Source organism: Pseudophryne corroboree, chromosome 1 (genome assembly GCF_028390025.1).
Source record: "Pseudophryne corroboree isolate aPseCor3 chromosome 1, aPseCor3.hap2, whole genome shotgun sequence".
NCBI lineage: Eukaryota > Metazoa > Chordata > Amphibia > Anura > Myobatrachidae > Pseudophryne > Pseudophryne corroboree.
Genome location: NC_086444.1, coordinates 411,738,913 through 411,759,369, shown reverse-complemented (window position 1 = coordinate 411,759,369; position 20,457 = coordinate 411,738,913). Strand labels below are relative to the sequence as shown.

The following is a 20,457-nucleotide window of genomic DNA, read 5'->3' as shown; positions in this document are numbered from 1 at the left end:
GTAGTAGTAGTAGTAGTAGTAGTAGTAGTAGAATAACAATAATAATAATAACAACAATAATACTAAGAAGTCTGAAATAACTATTTATAAGTACACTTTGCTAAAAAAAAACAACATTTCTGCAGATGTATAATACACAGCAAAATAGTTTAACTGACTTCAGTAATTGTGAAAGGGATTATTTTCATTTATAATATTAAAAGTTGCTAAAGCTTCCCATAAATATTTTTAGGGTGGATAGAGAGAGAGAGAAGAGAGAGAGAGAGAGAGAGAGAAAGAGAGAGAGAGAGAGAGATTAATAGATCTATCGATTTATCTCTCTCTCTCTCTCTCTCTCTCTCTCTCTCTCTCTCTCTCTCTCTCTCTCTCTCTCTCTCTCTCTCTCTCTATCTGGTTTGGTTTCCTATAGAGGAGGAGGCTATATATTACACATAACGTAACAGGTCTATTTGGAGTGAACAGGTATTTGAAGTGAACTGTTTTGCAAATAGAAAACTGCCTTCTTACCTCATTGCAGGAATGTCAGTTATCTGGTCACTGGCTCATTGCAATCATTGTCAGCTGGAAATAGTCTGCGATTAATTAGGTCATGTCATTGTAAATGTATAAAATATGCATGCAGGAGAAAGGGATATATATATATATATATATATATATATAAGTGTGTGTGTGTGTGTGTGTGTGTGTGTGTGTGTGTGTGTGTGTGTGTGTGTGTGTGTGTGTGTGTGTGTGTGCAGATAGATAGATAGATAGATAGATAGATAGATAGATAGATAGATAGATTGTGTGTGTGGGGGGGGTATATGGGGGGGGTTCTTGTAATACTACGTATTCGGTAAGTAATATAAGTGTTAAAATGACAATGGTGCACTGTGTACGTTGAGTAGTAATTTTGTTTTTGCAATTTTATATTGAAGGTAGTTGCCATCTATTTAATAGTATGCATCCACAAACACACGAGAATACAAACATGCTATTTAATAACTAGCATACATATGTGTAATGTATTTATGTCTCAGTGTTAGTATGTGCATCATTTTTAATGTCTTAATAGAAATGGAGCTCTAGAAACAATATATATTGTATATAAAAATCACATTCAATATATAGTACAGTGTTATCGATTTTTTGCCATTATTAACAGCTAATATTATAATGCAATTTTGTTCTATTTGACTAAAATTATGTATTTAAGTATTTCATGTCGGTATTTGAAAATGTTTAAGGACGCATACACACATATATATACATGTTATACTTAGACACACTGTAACTGACAGACATGTATCTCCATGGACAGAACTGTTACTCATGTGCTAACTAATAAATATTGTAGTAGGATGGGTAGCACAGATAGACCTGTCTTACTAGGGACTCCTACTCATAGTAGGAGCCAGCTGTATGGCGTGTGAACAGAGATACTGACACACACACACTCATAATGAGACCTACATATCTTTTGAGTGCAGGATCCCTTTGTAAGATGGCGGACACCGATGAGGGCTATGGGATGCCCGATACCCCAGTAGAACCAGACCCTAAGGAACTGCAGTGCGATCCTAAGCAGGACAGCCAGCTGGGGGCAAGCAGCAAGACCCCCAACTCACCACAAGCGGCCTTTACTCAGCAGGTAATTACACGGAGTCAGACCTGTCTTGCTTCCACAGTGGCATTACAAGTATTCAGATTTTATTATTTTCTTTTCTCTTTTTTTTTATATTAGAAAAACAGAGCATTGAACAGCATTATTATTTTAGTTTAGTTTTTACCCAAAACATAGCGATCAACTAATAAACATATGTAGATGGGACAGGGAACTTAACACTGCCAGGCACTGCTTCGTGTACTCTTATCGACTACCGTTATACCACATATTTACTTACTACAGATTGGCTTAAGAACTTATTCTCAGTTACTGTCTTGGGTATACCCCCGGTGTAGAGTATACCACAAACGTGGGGTACACCCCCAATGCAGAGTATACACAGAGTATACCCCCAGCGCAGAGTATACCCCTAGCATCTAGAATACCCCCAGTGCAGAGTATACCCCTAGCATATAGAATACCCCCAGCGCAGAGTATACCCCTAGCATATAGAATACCCCCAGTGCAGAGTATACCCCTGGCGTATAGAATACCCACAGTGCAGAATGTACTATCGTAGAGAATACCCACAGTGCAGGGTATACCCTTAGCGTAACCAATATACCACCACTTCAGAGTATACCCTTTACTTACAGAATATCCCATGCGTAAAGTATACGCTTAACCTAAATTATAACCCTAGCATAGAGTGTATCCCTAGCATAAACTATACCCCTTGTGTGCCTACAGAATTAACTACAGAAATATAATATAATATCCCCCACCCTGCCAGACAGATCTCCTCTGTGTACGGTCAAATTAGTGTATTTCTTACTATATGTATTGCCTTCATTTTACAATTTGTAATGATGATCATGAGGTTAATTAACTTATACGAATCATTTCTATCTTCTAAAGATAAGCACCGCGGCTTTTTTGCTATAATTTAATTAGTCCTTATATGCTATTTTACTATTCAAGAGCCTTATATACAACATCTCATATTTCCACTGATGATCTTCTTTATAGAATGTGTTGCTGTGTATACTGTAGTTCTCCTGGAAAAAATGTAAGGAGATTCACAGAAATACAATGAAATTGTACAGTGTGATTAATGATGAAAATAATTCGATGTTGAATTTGTTTAGTATTATTCACTTATTTATACTCCAGATAGAAAATTCTGAATTGTTTTACACAGCAGAAGTATGGTCAGAAGTTTTGTTGTTGTTGCTTTTCTTCTTGTATTCTTTGTTACTGGGATGCATTTAAAAAAATGTATTATTATTATTATTATTATTATTATTATTATTATGTCCTCAAATACAGAATCACTCTTTTATATGAATTTATCCAATTTCTGAAGTTAGATTATAACTTGAAACAGATAACTGGGAAGCTAACTAGCTATGACTAATAAATATTTTGCTTTCTGGCAAGGGTATGGAAGGCATTAAGGTGTTCTTGCACGAAAGAGAGTTATGGACGAAATTTCATGAAGTTGGCACGGAGATGATAATCACTAAGGCAGGACGGTAAGGAAATCGTACTGAGATATAGAAAGCACTTGGTATATTTTATCATAGGACGTGAGCAGTGCATTCTTTTCAAATCCTCTATTAATCACACGTCCTAGCCAATTATTTTGTTCATTAGACTGGCTGTCAGTTATCGGTATTTCATATTTATAATTGTAAATCTGTAATATAAAATTGTCCTGTAAAAAAATATATGGAGTAATCTTTTTCCATATGAAGAATAGTTAATCCCCCATAAGTCAGTTGGGGGTAACGCTTGTTTGCTTTGTAGCTCGTCACCTGAATTTTTCAACGTTTCCCTTAAAGTGGTATACTTTTAAACTGTTGAAAATGCAATATAGTGTGTGTGTGTCGGGCGGGAGGGGGAGGGGGGGGGGGACTTGGAACTGGGGGACAACAGAGGAATAGGTAAAAAAAAGAAAACGTGGACAAAGGTGTGCGCCAAAGTCACATAGAGTAACAGTTGTGAGAGAGAGAATGTGAAGTAGTGTGTTAGAGGAGGAGAAAGAAAGAAAGAAAGAAAGAAAGAAAGAAGGAAAGAAAGAAAGAAAGAAAGAAAGAAAGAAAGAAAGAAAGAAAGAAAGAAAGAAAGAAAGAAAGAAAGAAAGTTCTTTGGGAGAGATACGAAGAGGGAGAGAGAGAGGCATCTGTGAGGAGACAGTGGAAAAGAGAGAGGGAAGGTAATAGTGGGAGAAGAGTGTGTAATATCAGAGAGACAGCTGGAGTGGAAGATAGAAAAGAAACTGGACAGGCGTAGAGAAGTAATGGTGTAAACAATAAAAATTGTATAGGAACTCAATATATATAGAGGATTGCGCGTGTCTCTAGCAAAGGAAAGAATTCTCCAAAGTATGAAATAATGCAGAGAAATAAGTCGAGAATAAAAAAAAGAAATCTTAATAGACTCATATTTTATAAGATTGCACTTTAAAAAAATATATATATAAGGGAAAAGATGAAAGAGATAGTGGAAGATACAGGGAAGACAACAGTAATGAAAGTAGGAAGATACACCGCTGGGCTAGTTCCTGGAACTTTTCAGGTCGATTTCTCCCCACAGGACTGGACTCTTTCCAGGAGAGTGGGGAGCGGGGTTGGCAGATCCTCATTGTCTTGATAGGTAGGATTTAGTATTACAATCTAATAAAGACATTTCATTTTTAGAACATTACTGCGTATACTCTTATGGCTGTCTTGCAATATAAATCTATTCAGTATATTTTTCTCCATATCTTTAAATCTATCATCCATCGTTTGTTAGTATACATATACATCTCACCATCAGGTCCAGGCATGCCCATCTGTAACCCACTCCTATATACTAATACTCTCTTGCTGCCTATGTCCATAGATAGATATATAGATTGATAGATAGATAGATAGAAAGATAGATAGATAGATAGATAGATAGATAGATAGATAGATAGATAGATAGATAGATAGGCAATACCTACAGATAGCTTTTGACTAGATAGATAGATAGATAGATAGATAGATAGATAGATAGATAGATAGATAGATAGATAAGTGCGTGAATTTATTGTATTGAACACAATGCGCTGTTGTTACCTTGTAAGTGGCATTTCGCCTATAAGTGGTTAATGCGAGCCCCCACTTAAATGTAAAAGTAAATTTTTAAAGCACGATTTGTATATAAAAATCTCAGAAACACGAAAGTTCATGTGATAAATTGGGCTCTGCAAAGAGTTAGACATATCCAGTTTCTCTTGAGTAGGGAAAATTGCTTTTACTGCCGTTTTGTTTAAAATATAAAATAGCACTATCACTTTTAAAAGTTGTGCCAGTAATCGGGCAACCTATGGATATATACAGAGACAGATTGGCCTCTGGTTATAAGGGGTGCACTGATACGTATATATTTAGCCATTTTTGCGCTCTCATTCGGAGTTGGTGTGGACAAGATTTCTGACGTACGTGTTGCTATGAATACACGTATCTATAAGTGCTGGCATAAAGATCATTTGTAGAATCATCCAATTTCCCTATTAAGGTAAGCTGTCCGACTATTGATGGAACGGCATTTTCCAAATTCGCACTATGTGTGATTCGTAAGAGTTGGTTACATTAGTATTGGTCATACAAAGAAAATAATATAAAGTAACATTTTCTGATTTCGCCACAACTAATATTTCATAATATTTCTGTCAGTAATTCTCTGTATACACTGGGATTCTTTTTTACGTCTAGTATACAGTTGCCAAAATCGCAGAGTTTGTAGCAGGGTTCCTTTCCATTTTATTCCAGTAACAGTGTCAACTGGTGGAGTGTGCCTCTGGTGACAGAGTCACGGGTGGAAGAAATGTAGGGACGTGTCAGCATACTTAAAAATGTAAAAACAAAGCTATTTGCTACAAATACCAAACAGGACAATAAACAGTTTTGAGGAGAAACAAGTGTCGTAGGAGCAACACAAGCAATACACGATGTAACTAATGGCGTAGTACATATGATAAAACGTTTATCCCAATGTGAAATTATTAATGACTCATGCCGTAAGTGACACTTTCTGGAAAATCTAAGGTAGAGACGGGAATACTATTATCCAGTGCTTATAGCCTGCTAGCAGCGACTGAACCACGTATGATACAGATAGTATGAATAGTATGAACAGAATGTTTCGATCATAAATTTCACTTCTTTCGAATTAATTTCTGTTGTGCATTTTAGATATAAAAATACATTACTGATGTCTATGGGGGTCATCCACTGGCAAAGTCGGAGCTGCGTGAATCTATAGCAACCAGTAGACAGTTAAGGGGCCAGTGTGGTTGATCACTGAAGCTACGGCAAGTTCTTACATTGATTCACATGAAGTGTAACATTACGCTATGTTGATGTAGAATATCATGTCGGACGATGCAAGATTTGTGTAAAGTGTAGTATTTTTGCAATCCTCCCATCTATATACTGTATGTGCTGGAGTCCGATCCACTACAGGGGTAGCTAATATGAGGAGGAATAGGCTCCAGTTATATAACAACAGAAATTAAGTGATTCCAAATTCACCCCTACCTCATGTATGTACAGTAAAAAAAAAAAAAAAAAAAATAAATATATATATATATACATACATATATATGTATATATATATATATATATATGTGTGTAGTACTATAATCTATGTTGCATTTTCAACATATTAAAAGTATACTACTTTAAGGAAAACTTTTAAAGATTCAGGTGACCAGCTACATAGCAAACAAGCATTACCCCCGACTGAGTAGCATTATTTCCAGGGAGCACTGTTTCCCATGTTAAATTGCTGGCAAATTATACAGAGTAGATTACAGTGTATGTATTTTTACATCAATGTACCACATACATAAGGATAGGCCCCTATTTGGAGCTACCTTTGTAAGCATCCAATTTTTTATTGAAGCTTTTGTGTCTGGAAAGCTAAGAAGGTGATAAAACTGTTTGTAGTAAAAGTGAACATAAAGCCAGTATAAGGAGGACAAGGACACTTCAGTATTTACAAGAACATATATTACAGCCAGATTGTCTGCTTATATATTCCATGGAGCTTGGCTATAGTTACTGGGTTTTGTTAATGTGACCCTTCATTACTTAGACCAGTGGCTCAATCACCCGGGCAGTGTGCTTGCTGAGAATGCATGACTGGTACCACATCAGTGTCTCGTCCATTCTGTTCCTATCCTAGGAAAAATTCACTGTCAGGGACTGTAGTAAGTGAGCAGTCAGGCCAATGGCTTCCTACATGACAAATTCTTACAAACAATTTTGTAAGGTCTCACGAAAAGTTTTCTCTAGCTACTTGTGAATACTACTTACTCTGTACAGCACAATATAATACACTGGCCTCTTATAAGTCTCTAATAATAATAATAATAATAATAATACAATGTATATATTAGCCAGATTTATGTTTACCATTCACCTTTTTCCTGACCCTTTCCCTTTGTTATAAATAAACTAATAATGATTATTTATAGCAACATCCCTGCTCTGGAGCTCCTTATGGGAAATTGCAATAGTAGTGGTGTCAAATTTCATCATTATTGAAAAGATACCTGTGTAGTTTGACTTGTTCTTGTTTTCCAAAAACATATATAAAGTCCATAAGACTTCTCATTTATCACTGGGAAGCCTGGAATGATTCCAGAGAGCTCATGTGTTTTCCTGCCACATGGCATAGCACGGAGGCTCATTTCATACAGTATCTGCACAGCGTCAGATATAGCAGTGCTAATTAAAAGGAATGCATCCAGACATTTTCACTACAATGTGTTGCCTTTTAGCATGCTGTGACATTCTGGCCAGAGAATGGCCATTTTTATTTTACCACTGGTGTTTACCGAAATCTCATAACATGCGGAACTGGAGCAGGTCCAAAAACACATTCAGTGCCAGTTTAATCCCATAAAGTGGAATTCCACTCAAAAAAAAAATTATATTTTCTGTGGGTAACTATTGATTTTTATTTTCAACCTCCCCTATTCCCCACTTTCTAATCAATGTGCCCAAATTAATTATATGCTTTGCATTTTAGTTATTTCATTAACAGACAAAGGAATGCATTTATTTGCTTTAAAAATAATAATATTAATAATAATAATAATAATAATAATAATAATAATAATTTAAAACTAGGGAATTTTACTTCAAGAGAGAAAACTTTTTCAGCTATTGAAATTGTATACACTGGGAGTAACATAAAACATAAAACACCATATAAAACTAAACACCACTGCACATCTGCACTTTAAGACTATAAAGAAAAGTCTTGGAAATGAGCATGGAGACAGTCTCCTATAATGTCTCCTGCCTTCCATGGAAGAAAATAAAAGTCACCCACAGGCTATACAGTATTCTGAATCACTCACAATAAGGCCTGCATTTATAGAAGTTGATTTTTTTTATTTCATATTAAAGTGACAGTAGCAGTTCCATTGCAACATTTGCAGTTGTACGTAATCAAGATTTGATTTATGTGCAACGTTTGTGAGAATTCCTTACCTGCGTTGTATGAACCTTTATCAGGACAGAGAAGTTCTCTGTAATACAATGCAGCAATGCAAGCAGTATACTAATACTCCATACTGTGAGGCTAATGCTGTGCTTGAACATTGTTCAAAGGGGATGCAACTATATTGTTACAATTCTAGTTTGTCTCTGGGCAAAGTATTATGTGGCCTGTTCTGTGTGCATGTTAATCATGTACAGGGAAAGTTAACTGCTTTATTACAACTTAATGTAAACTGGTTCTAAGAAATCTGTATACCAACTGTATACATTTAATACAGTATATCAACATTTAATTTAAATATATCAAACCATCAACTTAGTATTAAATCACATCTGCATGTGAAATAAGGTTAAAACCTCTAGGTACAGAAGAAACTAGTGGAATATTCTATAACCTGACCATTGACGTATATAATCACTGAAGGAGCATTACCACAAAAGTGGTTATGGGAAGAGTTTAGGGGAGAATATCTTGTATGAACTGGCGTCAATATCTGTAATTATTGAAACCTCTAATAATAGGATTTGTACATAGTTATTGCAAGTTTAACTTGCTCCAAATTGATTTTTATGCAGGTTTGTGAAAGCCCCACAAAGGACTGTACTTTCTATTGTGGAGGGATAGCAGTTAAGGCTAGCAATCACAAGATATTCAGTGATCGTTGCAGAGGGACAGCAGTCCAGGCTCATGTTATTCGATAATTATTACATATTGACAGCATTAGAGGCCACAATAAAATGTTATGCAACAATTATTACACAGGGACAACATTAAAGGCCAACAATGACAAGTTATTCAATAATTATTACATAGGGACTGCAGTAGTGTCAGTGATCACAACTTCTTCAAGAATTATTACATAGGGAGAGCAGTAGGGGTCAGCAATCACAACATATTTAGATTTAATAAGGGACAGCAGTAGGTGTCAGCAATCACGATGTATCAATAATTATTAAACAGGGACAGCATTAGGGGCTAGCAATGCCAATTTTTAATGTATGAATACATAGGGCCAGCATTAGGGGCCAGCAATACCAACATATTCATTAATTATTACACAGGGACAGCAGTTGGGGCCAGAAATACCAACGTATTCATGAATTATTGCATAGGGACAGCAGTAGGGGTCAGCAATCATAGCTCATACGATAATTATTACATAGGGACAGAAGTAAAGCCAGAAAACCCAACTTATTCATCAATTATTACACAAAGGTTTTATTTTCCTGTCTAATATAGAATGGCATGTCTGGGTAAATATGAGCAATCATTACTGCAGTGGGAGGATAGAGCAGAGCTTGTCACCAATTAATATCTGTTTATGGATACAAAGTCACACCCTAAATACTGTTCGACTAAGCAATTAAATGGAAAATATGGGCAAAATTATAAATATGTTCCAAAATTAGTTCTCCACATTAAAGGTTAACTCTCAGTATACTGTACATTATTACATTGGTCTATGTTTTTAGTGACTTTAAATTGAGATATGTATCATTTATTTTGCTCTGTTGTTTCAGGCGAATGTTTCCCAGTTACAAAGTGAAAGTTACCGGCCTCAATCCGAAAACCAAATACATCCTTCTCATGGACATTGTGCCAGCTGATGACCACAGATACAAGTTTGCTGATAACAAATGGTAGGCAGCTTACTTTTGTATGTTTTCTTGAAATGTGCACTGCGAGGATTCATATTGAGGTGGATGTGGATGCATTAAATGTTAAGTGCAAGATTTATCTGGAGAAAAGATGCAATTTGTAAGACATGATGCATTGGCAAAAGCACATTGTGTGGCAGCTTATCATGGATTGTATCATTCCCATTTCAGAACTTAAACCAGGGTCAAGCGCTCGACTCCTTACATGTGCATACCATGTCTCAGTCTTCATAGGTCACACTTGCACCAACACACCCATATTGTATTTTGGCCATGCGTAAACACCTTTTCTTCCCCCAATTTGCTCCTTCAGTCATAAAGAGGCAGAGAGAGGCATTAACGGTCATAAACACAATATGTGACTGTCTGTTCATATGGTCGCAAACATAAATAGTGCTTTATAGGAATGCACAGAAGTAAAATGTGTATTTTATGCATCAAAATGCACTTTCTGTGCTACTCACCAGGACCTGGTAGTGAATGCTGTGTGCACACAGAAGCTTCCTGTGCTGTCTGCTTCAGAGCTCCCATCATATTCAGGAGGCTGAACTAGTATACGTTAATCAAGCCCCAGCTTAGCATTGCATGAATCTACTTGGTCTACTAACAGATCAACTGGTTTTATCTTAAAACTAATTGCACTTTATATCTAGCTGGCTATAATGTAGAGGGTTGGGTACGGAATCTCGGCACTCACTTTCAGCAGCATCCCGATTATCACAATACAGATGGATCCTGGTAAGTATTTTAACCCTACCTCTATCCCACCACTCCGGCAGCCTAACCATAACTGCCTCCTCCCACAACCTAATCTTAACCCCCCTCCTCCTGCAACCTCACCCTAACCTCCCAACTCCCTCCTGCAGTCTAACTCTATCTCTCCCCCTAGTGTCTAACCATAACCTACCCTCCTATGCTTACTTTCGGGATCCATCAGGATTCTGACCATCTGGATCCCGCTGTTGGTATTCTGATTGCAGATAACACACTGGTGCCTCCATATAAGGGGCTATTACATTTGTGGCAATGTCTAAAACTCACATGTATTGAACAGTACATTTCCGAGCCCATAGCAAAATGTGGGTAAGGTCTTGGCAATGCAGCTCTTATCTCCCATGCCCCCTGCCATACTCTCAGAAGAGAAGACCAGGGTCCCCTTTTGAGCATCCACACTAGTCTCCTGCTTCTACTATCAAACACGTGCTCAGGTGTAATGTGTTATGTAATAGTGGAAGTCATATGTTGTGTGGTCCTAAAATGGACAACCTCTATATTAAGGGGAAGATGTGATACACCTTGGAGAGTGATAAAGTGGAAAGATATAAAGTACCAGCCAATCAGCTCCTAGTTACCATGTTACAGGTTGAGTTTGAAAAATGACAGGAGCTGATTAGTTGGTACTTTTGTGTTGGTACACAATTTACAAAAAAGTTTCCATTTCAGTATTTAAGTTGTTCCATGTAAGAGCCTTCAAACCGATGAGCATCTTCATTTTAGACAAAGCCACCATATTTGTATAAATGTATTTGTAAATATTATTTGTGCGTCTATTAAATAACACCATTTATTTTATTTATTTGTTTATTAACAGTTTCTTATATAGTGCAGCAAATTCTGTTGCGCTTTACAATTGTAAACATTGATAAAACAAAACTGGGTAATAGCAGACAGTCATAGAATTAGGAAGACCCTGCTCACAAGCTACAAACTATTTGGAATATAGCTTTGAAGTTCCATTGAATAGGGCTAATATGAATGCACAAAATAAATATTACTAGCTTATATATTTTTTGCTTTCATTGTAAAATGTTTAAGACACAAATGAAGGGAAAATGTGACATTATAAAATGAACATAAAAGATAATTGTAATACACCCATTTAATAGGCTTAAAAATACCTATTTTACAGCTTAATACTGCTTGCAATCACAGAGTGTACATTTTATTAAGCACTTTCTTCTTAGTTTTGGCAATACATGTATCTCCTGGTCATTTGGATGGCTCCAATGATGTCTTATGGGAGCTGGATATTGTGGTAGTGCTTGGAAGCCTTTGTGATACTTAGGGCAGTTTTACTGTAGGTCACATCTTGTTCTATTTAAGAATGGGCGTTCCAACCATAAGCCACAGTTTTAAATATGTGTTTTTGGCTGAGAAGCAGAACACTCTCTGTAGAAGATGTTGACTAGTAAAGGCTTCTGTAGGTAATTATTTACTGTAACCAGTGAGTTTTATAATCAAAATCACACCCTTCAGGCAACTATTTAAAACATATTCAAGAGAGTAGCTAGAAAAGCAAACAACAGAAAACAAAATACATAAATATAGCATAAAAACAACATAAGCAACATGACATTACACTGCTATGTGTAAAGGCGGTGATGCTGCCATTTATTGGTTTTTGTTTAGCATTTAGAAGATATATACTTTTTGCTATCCCAGGCAAACAGCATTCTAAGAGTCATATTCAATTAGCCATGGTATAATGTATGTTTATCATGGGTTGAATTAATGGGCCGATTGTGCTGTAATTTCACTTATCATGGCTATGCACACTCCCGATTACCATAAATTACAATTTATTAGTGCCCAAAGGCAAAGAAATTGGGGCTCTTATAACGTGTCATATGGCTGATTTTTAGCATTTTGAAAAATTCTAATACGCAAATGTTTTTCAGCAAATTAAATGCTCTAGATTTATTTGGGGTTATTTTAAGCCACTTTTAAAAAAAACAAAACCCCAAAACCTGCAACTCCAACCTGCAAGCTTAAAAATGCCCTTTCCCATATCAACCTATTATTCTGCAGAATAATGACCCAAAAATGACATGTCATTATTAGCCATATTAAGCTAATTAAAAATTTATTAGTGCCTAATTAGTCTCCAAACCTTCAAGGGTTCCCTAAAAACTCACCTCTTCAGGCAAGCTTATCAAATTCCGGAACCACTCACATAACCTTCTTTCCTATCCAATTACTTCCCCACTGTACAGTCCACACGTATCCTCACATATTTTCATTTTCTTCACTTTCCCTTCCTCCTGACCATGGTTTATCATTGCTGTGTGACCACATCATGCAGCCCACCTTTGTAATCTGCTGGACAATTATGCAGCATACAACACTTATCCTTGTGTATAGATTGTAAGCTTGCGAGCAGGGCCTTCCTACCTCTATTTCTGTCTGTTATTACCCAGTTTTGTTTTATCATTGTTGTTTCCAATTGTAAAGCGTGACAGAATTTGCTACACTGTATAAGAAACTGTTAACAATAAATCATTATTAATCATTAGGTGGGTGTTCCAGGGGTCCTCAATCATACCCCTACATTTTTAAAATAGGGATTTTCACAAACTGGAATAAATCCTATGGAAAGTTATTGCGGCTAAATTTAGCGACATTAACCCGTTCAAATGGGTTAATGTGGCTAATTGCCTCTAAGAAATAAATCCCTACCAGCTAAGAGATTTGCCATCGAATACAGCGTGTAATGCTGGTAATACATAACTTTTGCACTTCACAATGGAGAATAATTAACATGGTTATAGATTTATTTTTCTGGTGAGCACCAGAAGTGGGTAGGTGAGTGAGGGCAGAGCACATTTCACAGGTCTCCAAAAAGCATCAAATAGAATAATAGAGTGATGTGTTAAAATCAATTATCAATGTTACCATACATTCACATTATATATTGTAGCTATATTGCTGCATTTTTATAATGAACACCTGACCTAGGAGGCCCCTTAAAATATGCAGACTGAGGCACAGTAAGGTAATAGAATCCTGGTTTACAGGAGTTTGTTTTTGGTTTTTATATATCCTCCTAGTGCCTGGAGACCCGGCATTGCTCTGATGGCACAGCTATGCAAGATTCTTGTAGACCATTTCCTACATCTGCAGTCAGTTGTCCGTCTGTTTTCTGTACAATGGTGTTACAAGCCTGGGGTGTGCACTGCTACCCACTCTCAGAGTCCCAGGCTGTCATCACCTCAGACAAAATTCTCTTATGGCAGAACATCATGTTTAACTGAGCTATTACACAAATGTACCTCAACATTCAGCCATAACATAGTCAGGTAAAGGGGTAGAAAACTTCTGCTTGCAGTTCATAGTGTTGCCAGGGGATCAGACGACAGCTGGACGGATCTGGCTGAAGAGGCTGTACTGAGATTGACCTACCTCATGATACATGTTGTTCTGCGGTAGGGGTTCAGATAGTAATGTTTCAATTTGGTTGGTCCATTATTTGAACAAATGAGTTAGTGGTAACTGGAATAATATAAAAAATTAACTAGTGTGCAATTCCATCTCCTATAACAGATGCAGTAAGCAAAATGACTGCAAAAATAAATTGCTATTACATGAATAGGTGATTTATAAGAATTAAAATGCTAAATATATTTTTAAGAAAAGTTAATTTTAATATTTTGGTAAATGCTCTGTTAACCATAGGTCACACAGGGTGCTCTAAGGATCAGGTTCCAGACTGTGCAGTTGAATTATACATCATACATATGTTACCTTATACTGGACTATGGTGTATTTTCTACAGTGCATTGCTGTTATTAATCTGGTACATTATCATGCATGCAGCAGCTGAATTTACTGTATATATTTATGAAGGGGCCCAGACGTTGCACTCTCTAATGGTTAGTCAAACCAATGAGGTGGCAGGCCACACCCCCTCTGCGGACTGGCCACACCCCTAAACATGGGCCCCTACCACTGCATTCCCCCAGTGGGCCCTACATGCCCCAGTCCGACACTGTTTACAGATAAAAAAAAAAACCATGATCCGTTTAGAAAGTGCAACCCTTCTTGTAATTGCCCATAGAAAAGTAATCTGCCCCTAGCTTTGTGGATTCACCTAAAAATGCACAAATGCTCAAGTGAGCCTTGAAATGTCATTTTCCATGAAAGCTCAAATGAAAGGCCCAGATTAATGACCACAATCCCTATAGTGGTGGAATAAACAAGACATAAGTGTGCTTTTCCCCACAATGTGCCTTCTCTGCCCCTTTATCTAATGTAAGCACTTGTCTATCATTGATATTTGTTGCATTCTTAAAACTATCAATCAAAGCCATCTATGATTGCCGGCATCTCCAAATTACCCATTAGTACAGTAAAGGCCAGTACTCACTGGCCGATGCGGGAGAGATGTGTGCTGAGCGAACCGCTCAGCACACATCTCTCCCGCCGCTCAGCTCAGCGCGATGTGTGCTGAACGTGCGGGGGGAGACGGGGGGGGGGGGGGGTACACACGGAGCGATCATGCTTATAATCTAAGCAATCTAGTAAGATTGCTTAGATTTTAAGCAGTGATCGCTCCGTGAGTACCCCCCTTAACTATGCACCTTAATCTGTATCATACTTACCTTTTTGTTCACCTAACTTGGGGCTTTAGGAGTGGAGTTCTAGGTTTTAAAGTGTGCCCTCAAAATATCTGGCCAGCACGGTTTATGAATGTAGTTCCCACAGCACTCCAATTTATTGAGCATTAGCACTTGTGCAATCTGCAGGTAAGGTAAAAACTGAAGCAAACACATCTCAGAAAGTATGTATCCACAGGTCTATTCGCTTACATTATTTTGTAGAATTTACAAAACATTTGGGTGGTGTGTTCAAACTGAAATCTAAATTGCAGTGTAAAAATAAAGCAGCCAGTATTTACTCTGCACAGAAACAATATAAGCCACCCAAATCTAACTCTCTCTGCACATGTTACATCTGCCCCACCTGCACTGCACATGGTTTTGCCCATTAGTGTGCTTTTTTGATTGCTAACTAACTAACCTGAATAATCCCCCTAAGCCCTTAGAGCATTACTTCTCTCTATAATATGGGGCAGTACGGATGGTGTAATGGTTAGCATTACTGTCTCACAGCACCGAGATTATGGGTTCGATTCCCACCATGGCCCCAGCTGTGTGGAGTTTGTATATTTTCCCCGTACTTGCGTGGGTACTTCGGCTTCCTCCCACAATCCAAAAATATACTAGTAGGTTAATTGGCTCCTAACAAAATTAACCCTAGCATGAATGTGTGTGTTTGTATATGTGGTAGGAACATAGATTGTAAGCTCCACTGGGGCGGGGACTGATGTGAATGGGCAAAATATTCTCTGTAAAGCGCTGCAGAATATGTGTGTGCTATATAAATAACTGGTAATAATAATAATAAAGTTTTCTCAGCGCAATGACATACCCTGCTTTTTATTTGTTTGCTCCCCCGTAATTTTAATAACTTCCTTGCGGTAACTGCAGCACATAAAGTTACTATAAATACAGGTAACACATACCTCTGCCCCTCTATCTCTCTCCACTTTATCTCTTTCAAAGCTTTGATAATTCCCCCCTTATATGTTGTTGCTGAACACTGATAAGTCATTGTTAATGAGTGCATGGAAAGAGCAATAGTTGAGAGGAATTCTCGGTTTCTGTCTTTTATGCAGGTCAGTTACTGGGAAGGCGGAGCCTGCAATGCCCGGGCGTTTGTATGTTCACCCAGACTCACCTGCTACCGGCGCACACTGGATGAGGCAGCTTGTGTCATTCCAGAAGCTGAAGCTCACCAACAACCATCTAGATCCGTTTGGACACGTAAGTAATTTTGCTAATGGTATAGACCTGAGTAAATCATATAAAAGCAATAACAACAACAAAAATCACTTTGCATACAAATTAAGCAAATGCTTAGAAATGACACAACAATAAAATGAATAGAAACATCAATTAACAGTGGTCAACATTAAAAATTATATTATATCTATTATATAACAAATTTCCTATATTAAAACTGTTGCATTATAGAGTGTCTTGTATTGTTAAGTATCAATACTCTTCACACTCAGTTGTACGCATATCTGTTGCATTTATATTTTGGCAGTGCATGTATGTGATCAATACTGTATGTAAGTAGAACTTTCTTATTTTTACATGCTGTATAGAGTAATACTTAAAATAGTATAAGAAACATGAAATAAAAAAATATTAAAACACACACAGACATACAGACAGGGTCGGACTGGCCCACAGGGGTACCAGGGAAACCACCAGTAGGCCCCACTGCCTGAGGGCCCACTCCTTCCTCTAGGGATCAGGTTTCAGACTGTGCACTTGTATTATACATGGTAGATATGTTGCATTACACTGCACTAAACTATTGTGTATTTCAAGCCTCTGTGGAGGCTGACCACACACCCTTTGTAGGCTGGCCACACCCCTAAGTATGGGCCGTTAGAACTGCATTCCCCCTGGTGGGCTCTTCATGCCCCAGTCCGACACTGCACACACACACACACACACACACACACACACACACACACACACACACACACACACACACACACACACACACACACAATACTACAACACATAAAGGACTGTGATGTAAATTACATAAATGTAAGAGTCATATTAATCTTTTACTCTTAGATCATATTATTCTGTTAAACTTATCAAAACATTATGATCCTTATTGACCAAGAATAAAATATATTTATTGTACATTATAAGCTGTAATACTGTAATAGCAGTTTGGCTCTTCACAGGTTTTGCCCACTTAGGACCTTATTCAGTAAGGATTGCAGATTCTGGTTTTTAGCAGAATCTGCAATCCTTGCAATCGCATGCTGGGGCCGCCTATCGCAGGGCAAGGCCGCCCAGCATACAACCCACCCACTGCGATCATGATGTAATTGTGATCACACCACAATTACAACGTGGTTACAGTAATAGTTGATGCCTCTTGCCGGTTCAGCCTGGCTGCAACGGCATGAGTCTTACGGTTATTTTCTCAATCGGAGAAGCTGCGTGTGACGACACACAGCCGCCTCTAAAATGCTGCCGTTACGCCCCCATTTCCCCAACATCGCCCTGCAAACGCTCTGACACCGCCCCTGCCCGCCCCATTAATGTCTCAGCCTGTCAATCAGGCAGAGGCATTCGCAGTTAATGCAATCCAATCACATTAACTGCTTGCACACATGCAGGACGGGACCTGCACGTGCGCAGAGCACAGCTTTCTCAAAAACTGCGGTCACATAGCAGTTGCGATGTGACCTGAAAAAGACCCTTCATCTGTGGCCATCTGTTGTGGCTTCCTCTCTCCTCCTACACCACTGTGGCATCCATGTCTTTTCCACTACCGCTACACCATCATTTCTCTTGGTTGTTCACTTACTCCACTATAACTACCATTGCCATGTCTCTTGGCTGTCTAACTTTCCTTTACACTATATTTTGTGAGCCTCTTCTCTCTCCGCTGCATTATTATCTCCCCAATGCATACTCTAATGCCACTCCACTCCCTCTACAATGCCCTCACATACTAGTTGTCCCCTTTAGTAACAATACAGTCTCTCCTGCTGCATATATTGTACGTTATTTTGTAACTTACCCAGAGAACATGTAAAGTCTCCATCATCTGCAGGTCCCATTATAATATAGTACAATGAGGGAGTAGGTCTTGTGATTGCTAAAGAACAGGGTGTTTTCCAAGCTGTATTTCACACCTAACTTGTATCACAGCCAGGAATTTGTGGTTCTCTGTGCCAGGGCACAACATTTGTTTGTATACTAATGACAGTTCTCCCAGTGGCGTAACTAGAAATTTTTCTCCCCCAAGCCAAAAAATTCTCGTCCGCATGTCAATCTGCGCTAAATCAGTGGCGGCGCCCCCGCAGCCCCTCGCCCCCAAGCCACCGCGAGGGCTGCGGGGGCAGTAGTTACGCCACTGAGTTCTCCTTTGTTTCATGTAGTCATACAGCTCAGGGGCTGCACCAGAACAGACTCACTCATTATAGTTATATATCTTTTCATAATCTGTACTCTCATCTTCCATCTGGTATTCCTTTAGAAGGCTTGTGGCTTCCACATGCAAACGAGAAAGCATTTTAAGAGTATAAACTGTTACTAGTAACAGCACAGAAAATGTAATTACAATAAGGGGTCCTATTTTTGTTATAATAATATGCTGACTAGAGACGTCAGAAACTATATAATGTTTTATAGGCACCACTGGAGGTTTATACTTTAAATGTATATTTTATCAGAGATTACTAGTTATGTATGCTTTTTTTGCGCTAAACTGTATGATTAGTGATATATTCCTTGAATGGGTTGCTACATGTCTTAGCTTGTTATCGTTATCTAGCTTTCCATCGCATTTTGTTGCCTTGACAGTACATGGTATATAACAATAGTAAAAAAACACATCCTGTTGTGTACATTAGCTCATTGTTGTATTAGAGTTGTCAGCATGGAACAATAGTTTTCTGATAGCAGGGAAATAGCCAAACCTATACCAATTACAAATCAATGTGCCTTTTATAAAAAGAAAATATAAAGTGCAATGTAACAAAATATGAACATATATTTAAAATGATATAAAGAATGTCTCCATATACAATATGTAACAGATCCAGACAATTACATCCAGCATACAGAGACTATAGTTTGTGGGGTAATTGAATATGCAGCTGTACTAAGTTGTATATAGTTTTTTTTTTTTTTTCACTGAACGCACTGTTAATGCAAGTTCCATACAATGTCACCTAGTCTCTGTAGCATATAGACCTACTATAAGCACATACTGAGTGAGCATGATATGACAATAAATTCCCACTGCAGCCACAGAAGAAGCAGGAGCTCTGTTTATAGCCACAGAAGGACTTTGATGTGCTCACTGATCCTCCAAGGGATGTGATTGGGCAGTGGTGATTACTAGATATTTTCCCATCATTGCATAGTAATAGGTAGAATTTGTGTTCCGAGCCCTATTGATCCATCTAAGAACGCTTTTGGCTGGTGGAGTCAATAATTACCCATCCTTTTTTTAAAATAGTGGGTATCTTCCAGATATTACTCGGCTGAGTGCCATATTCAGTGATCCGAACTCCATTGAACAATAGTCCCAGGTTGGGATTCCAATTAAGTCCGACTGGAATTACTTTTAAGCACTTGACTTTAACTCATATGGACTTATTTATGGACAATCATAACTAAAGTCATAGCGCCCTCTGGTTTCTTTGTTCCTACAATTCTTGGTTCCCGCTAACAGGGGTTCTACTGTGAGGTGCTGCTTTTGAAGCGCGTGAATTGAAAAGGTTTTTTTGTATCAATATATTTAAAATGATATAAAGAATGTCACTGTGCTGTCTCCATATACAGTATAGTAACAGATCCAGATAATTACATCCAGCATACAGAAACTATAATTTGTGGGGTAATTGAATATGCAGCTGTACCAAGCTGTATATAGTTTTCTTTCTTTTTCTTTTTCTTTTTTCACTGAACGCATTGTTAATACAAGTTCCATACAATGTCACCTAGTCTGTGTAGCATATAGACCTACAATAAGCACATAATGAGTGAGCATGATATGACAATAAAGGATACACTTATGGCCTGAATTGTATTTGGATGGAAACCCGATGGTTTATGTACAAATCCAATGTCTGTGGGTCTGAGTAGGTGCAAGTATGCATCCTGTGAACAGGGTCTGCGTTGTCAGACGCACGCTTCCTAGACCCAGCTGTCTGGATCCTTCAACCAGTCTGAGTATGCTAACATTGTGAGTCTCCACTGATGATGACTCGATCCTCAGAACTCACAGATGCATGCAAAAGACGTCTATATCCTACAGACACCTCCTGCTGCATTTGCA

The 20,457-nt window shown here is 38.0% G+C and overlaps 1 protein-coding gene across 1 annotated transcript in view; it reads left to right on the top strand.

Annotated features, from left to right (window-relative positions):
• Positions 1–1,471: 1,471 nt before the first annotated feature.
• The window catches only part of TBX5 (T-box transcription factor 5), a 98,200-nt gene continuing 79,214 nt past the window's right edge, over positions 1,472–20,457 (top strand). Inside the window, exons 1-4 of the mRNA XM_063913646.1 lie at positions 1,472–1,630; positions 3,026–3,120; positions 9,652–9,771; positions 16,244–16,391. Of these exons, the coding sequence (XP_063769716.1) occupies positions 1,484–1,630; positions 3,026–3,120; positions 9,652–9,771; positions 16,244–16,391 (510 nt within the window). The 5' untranslated portion in view covers positions 1,472–1,483. The remainder of the gene's footprint in view (positions 1,631–3,025; positions 3,121–9,651; positions 9,772–16,243; positions 16,392–20,457) is intronic.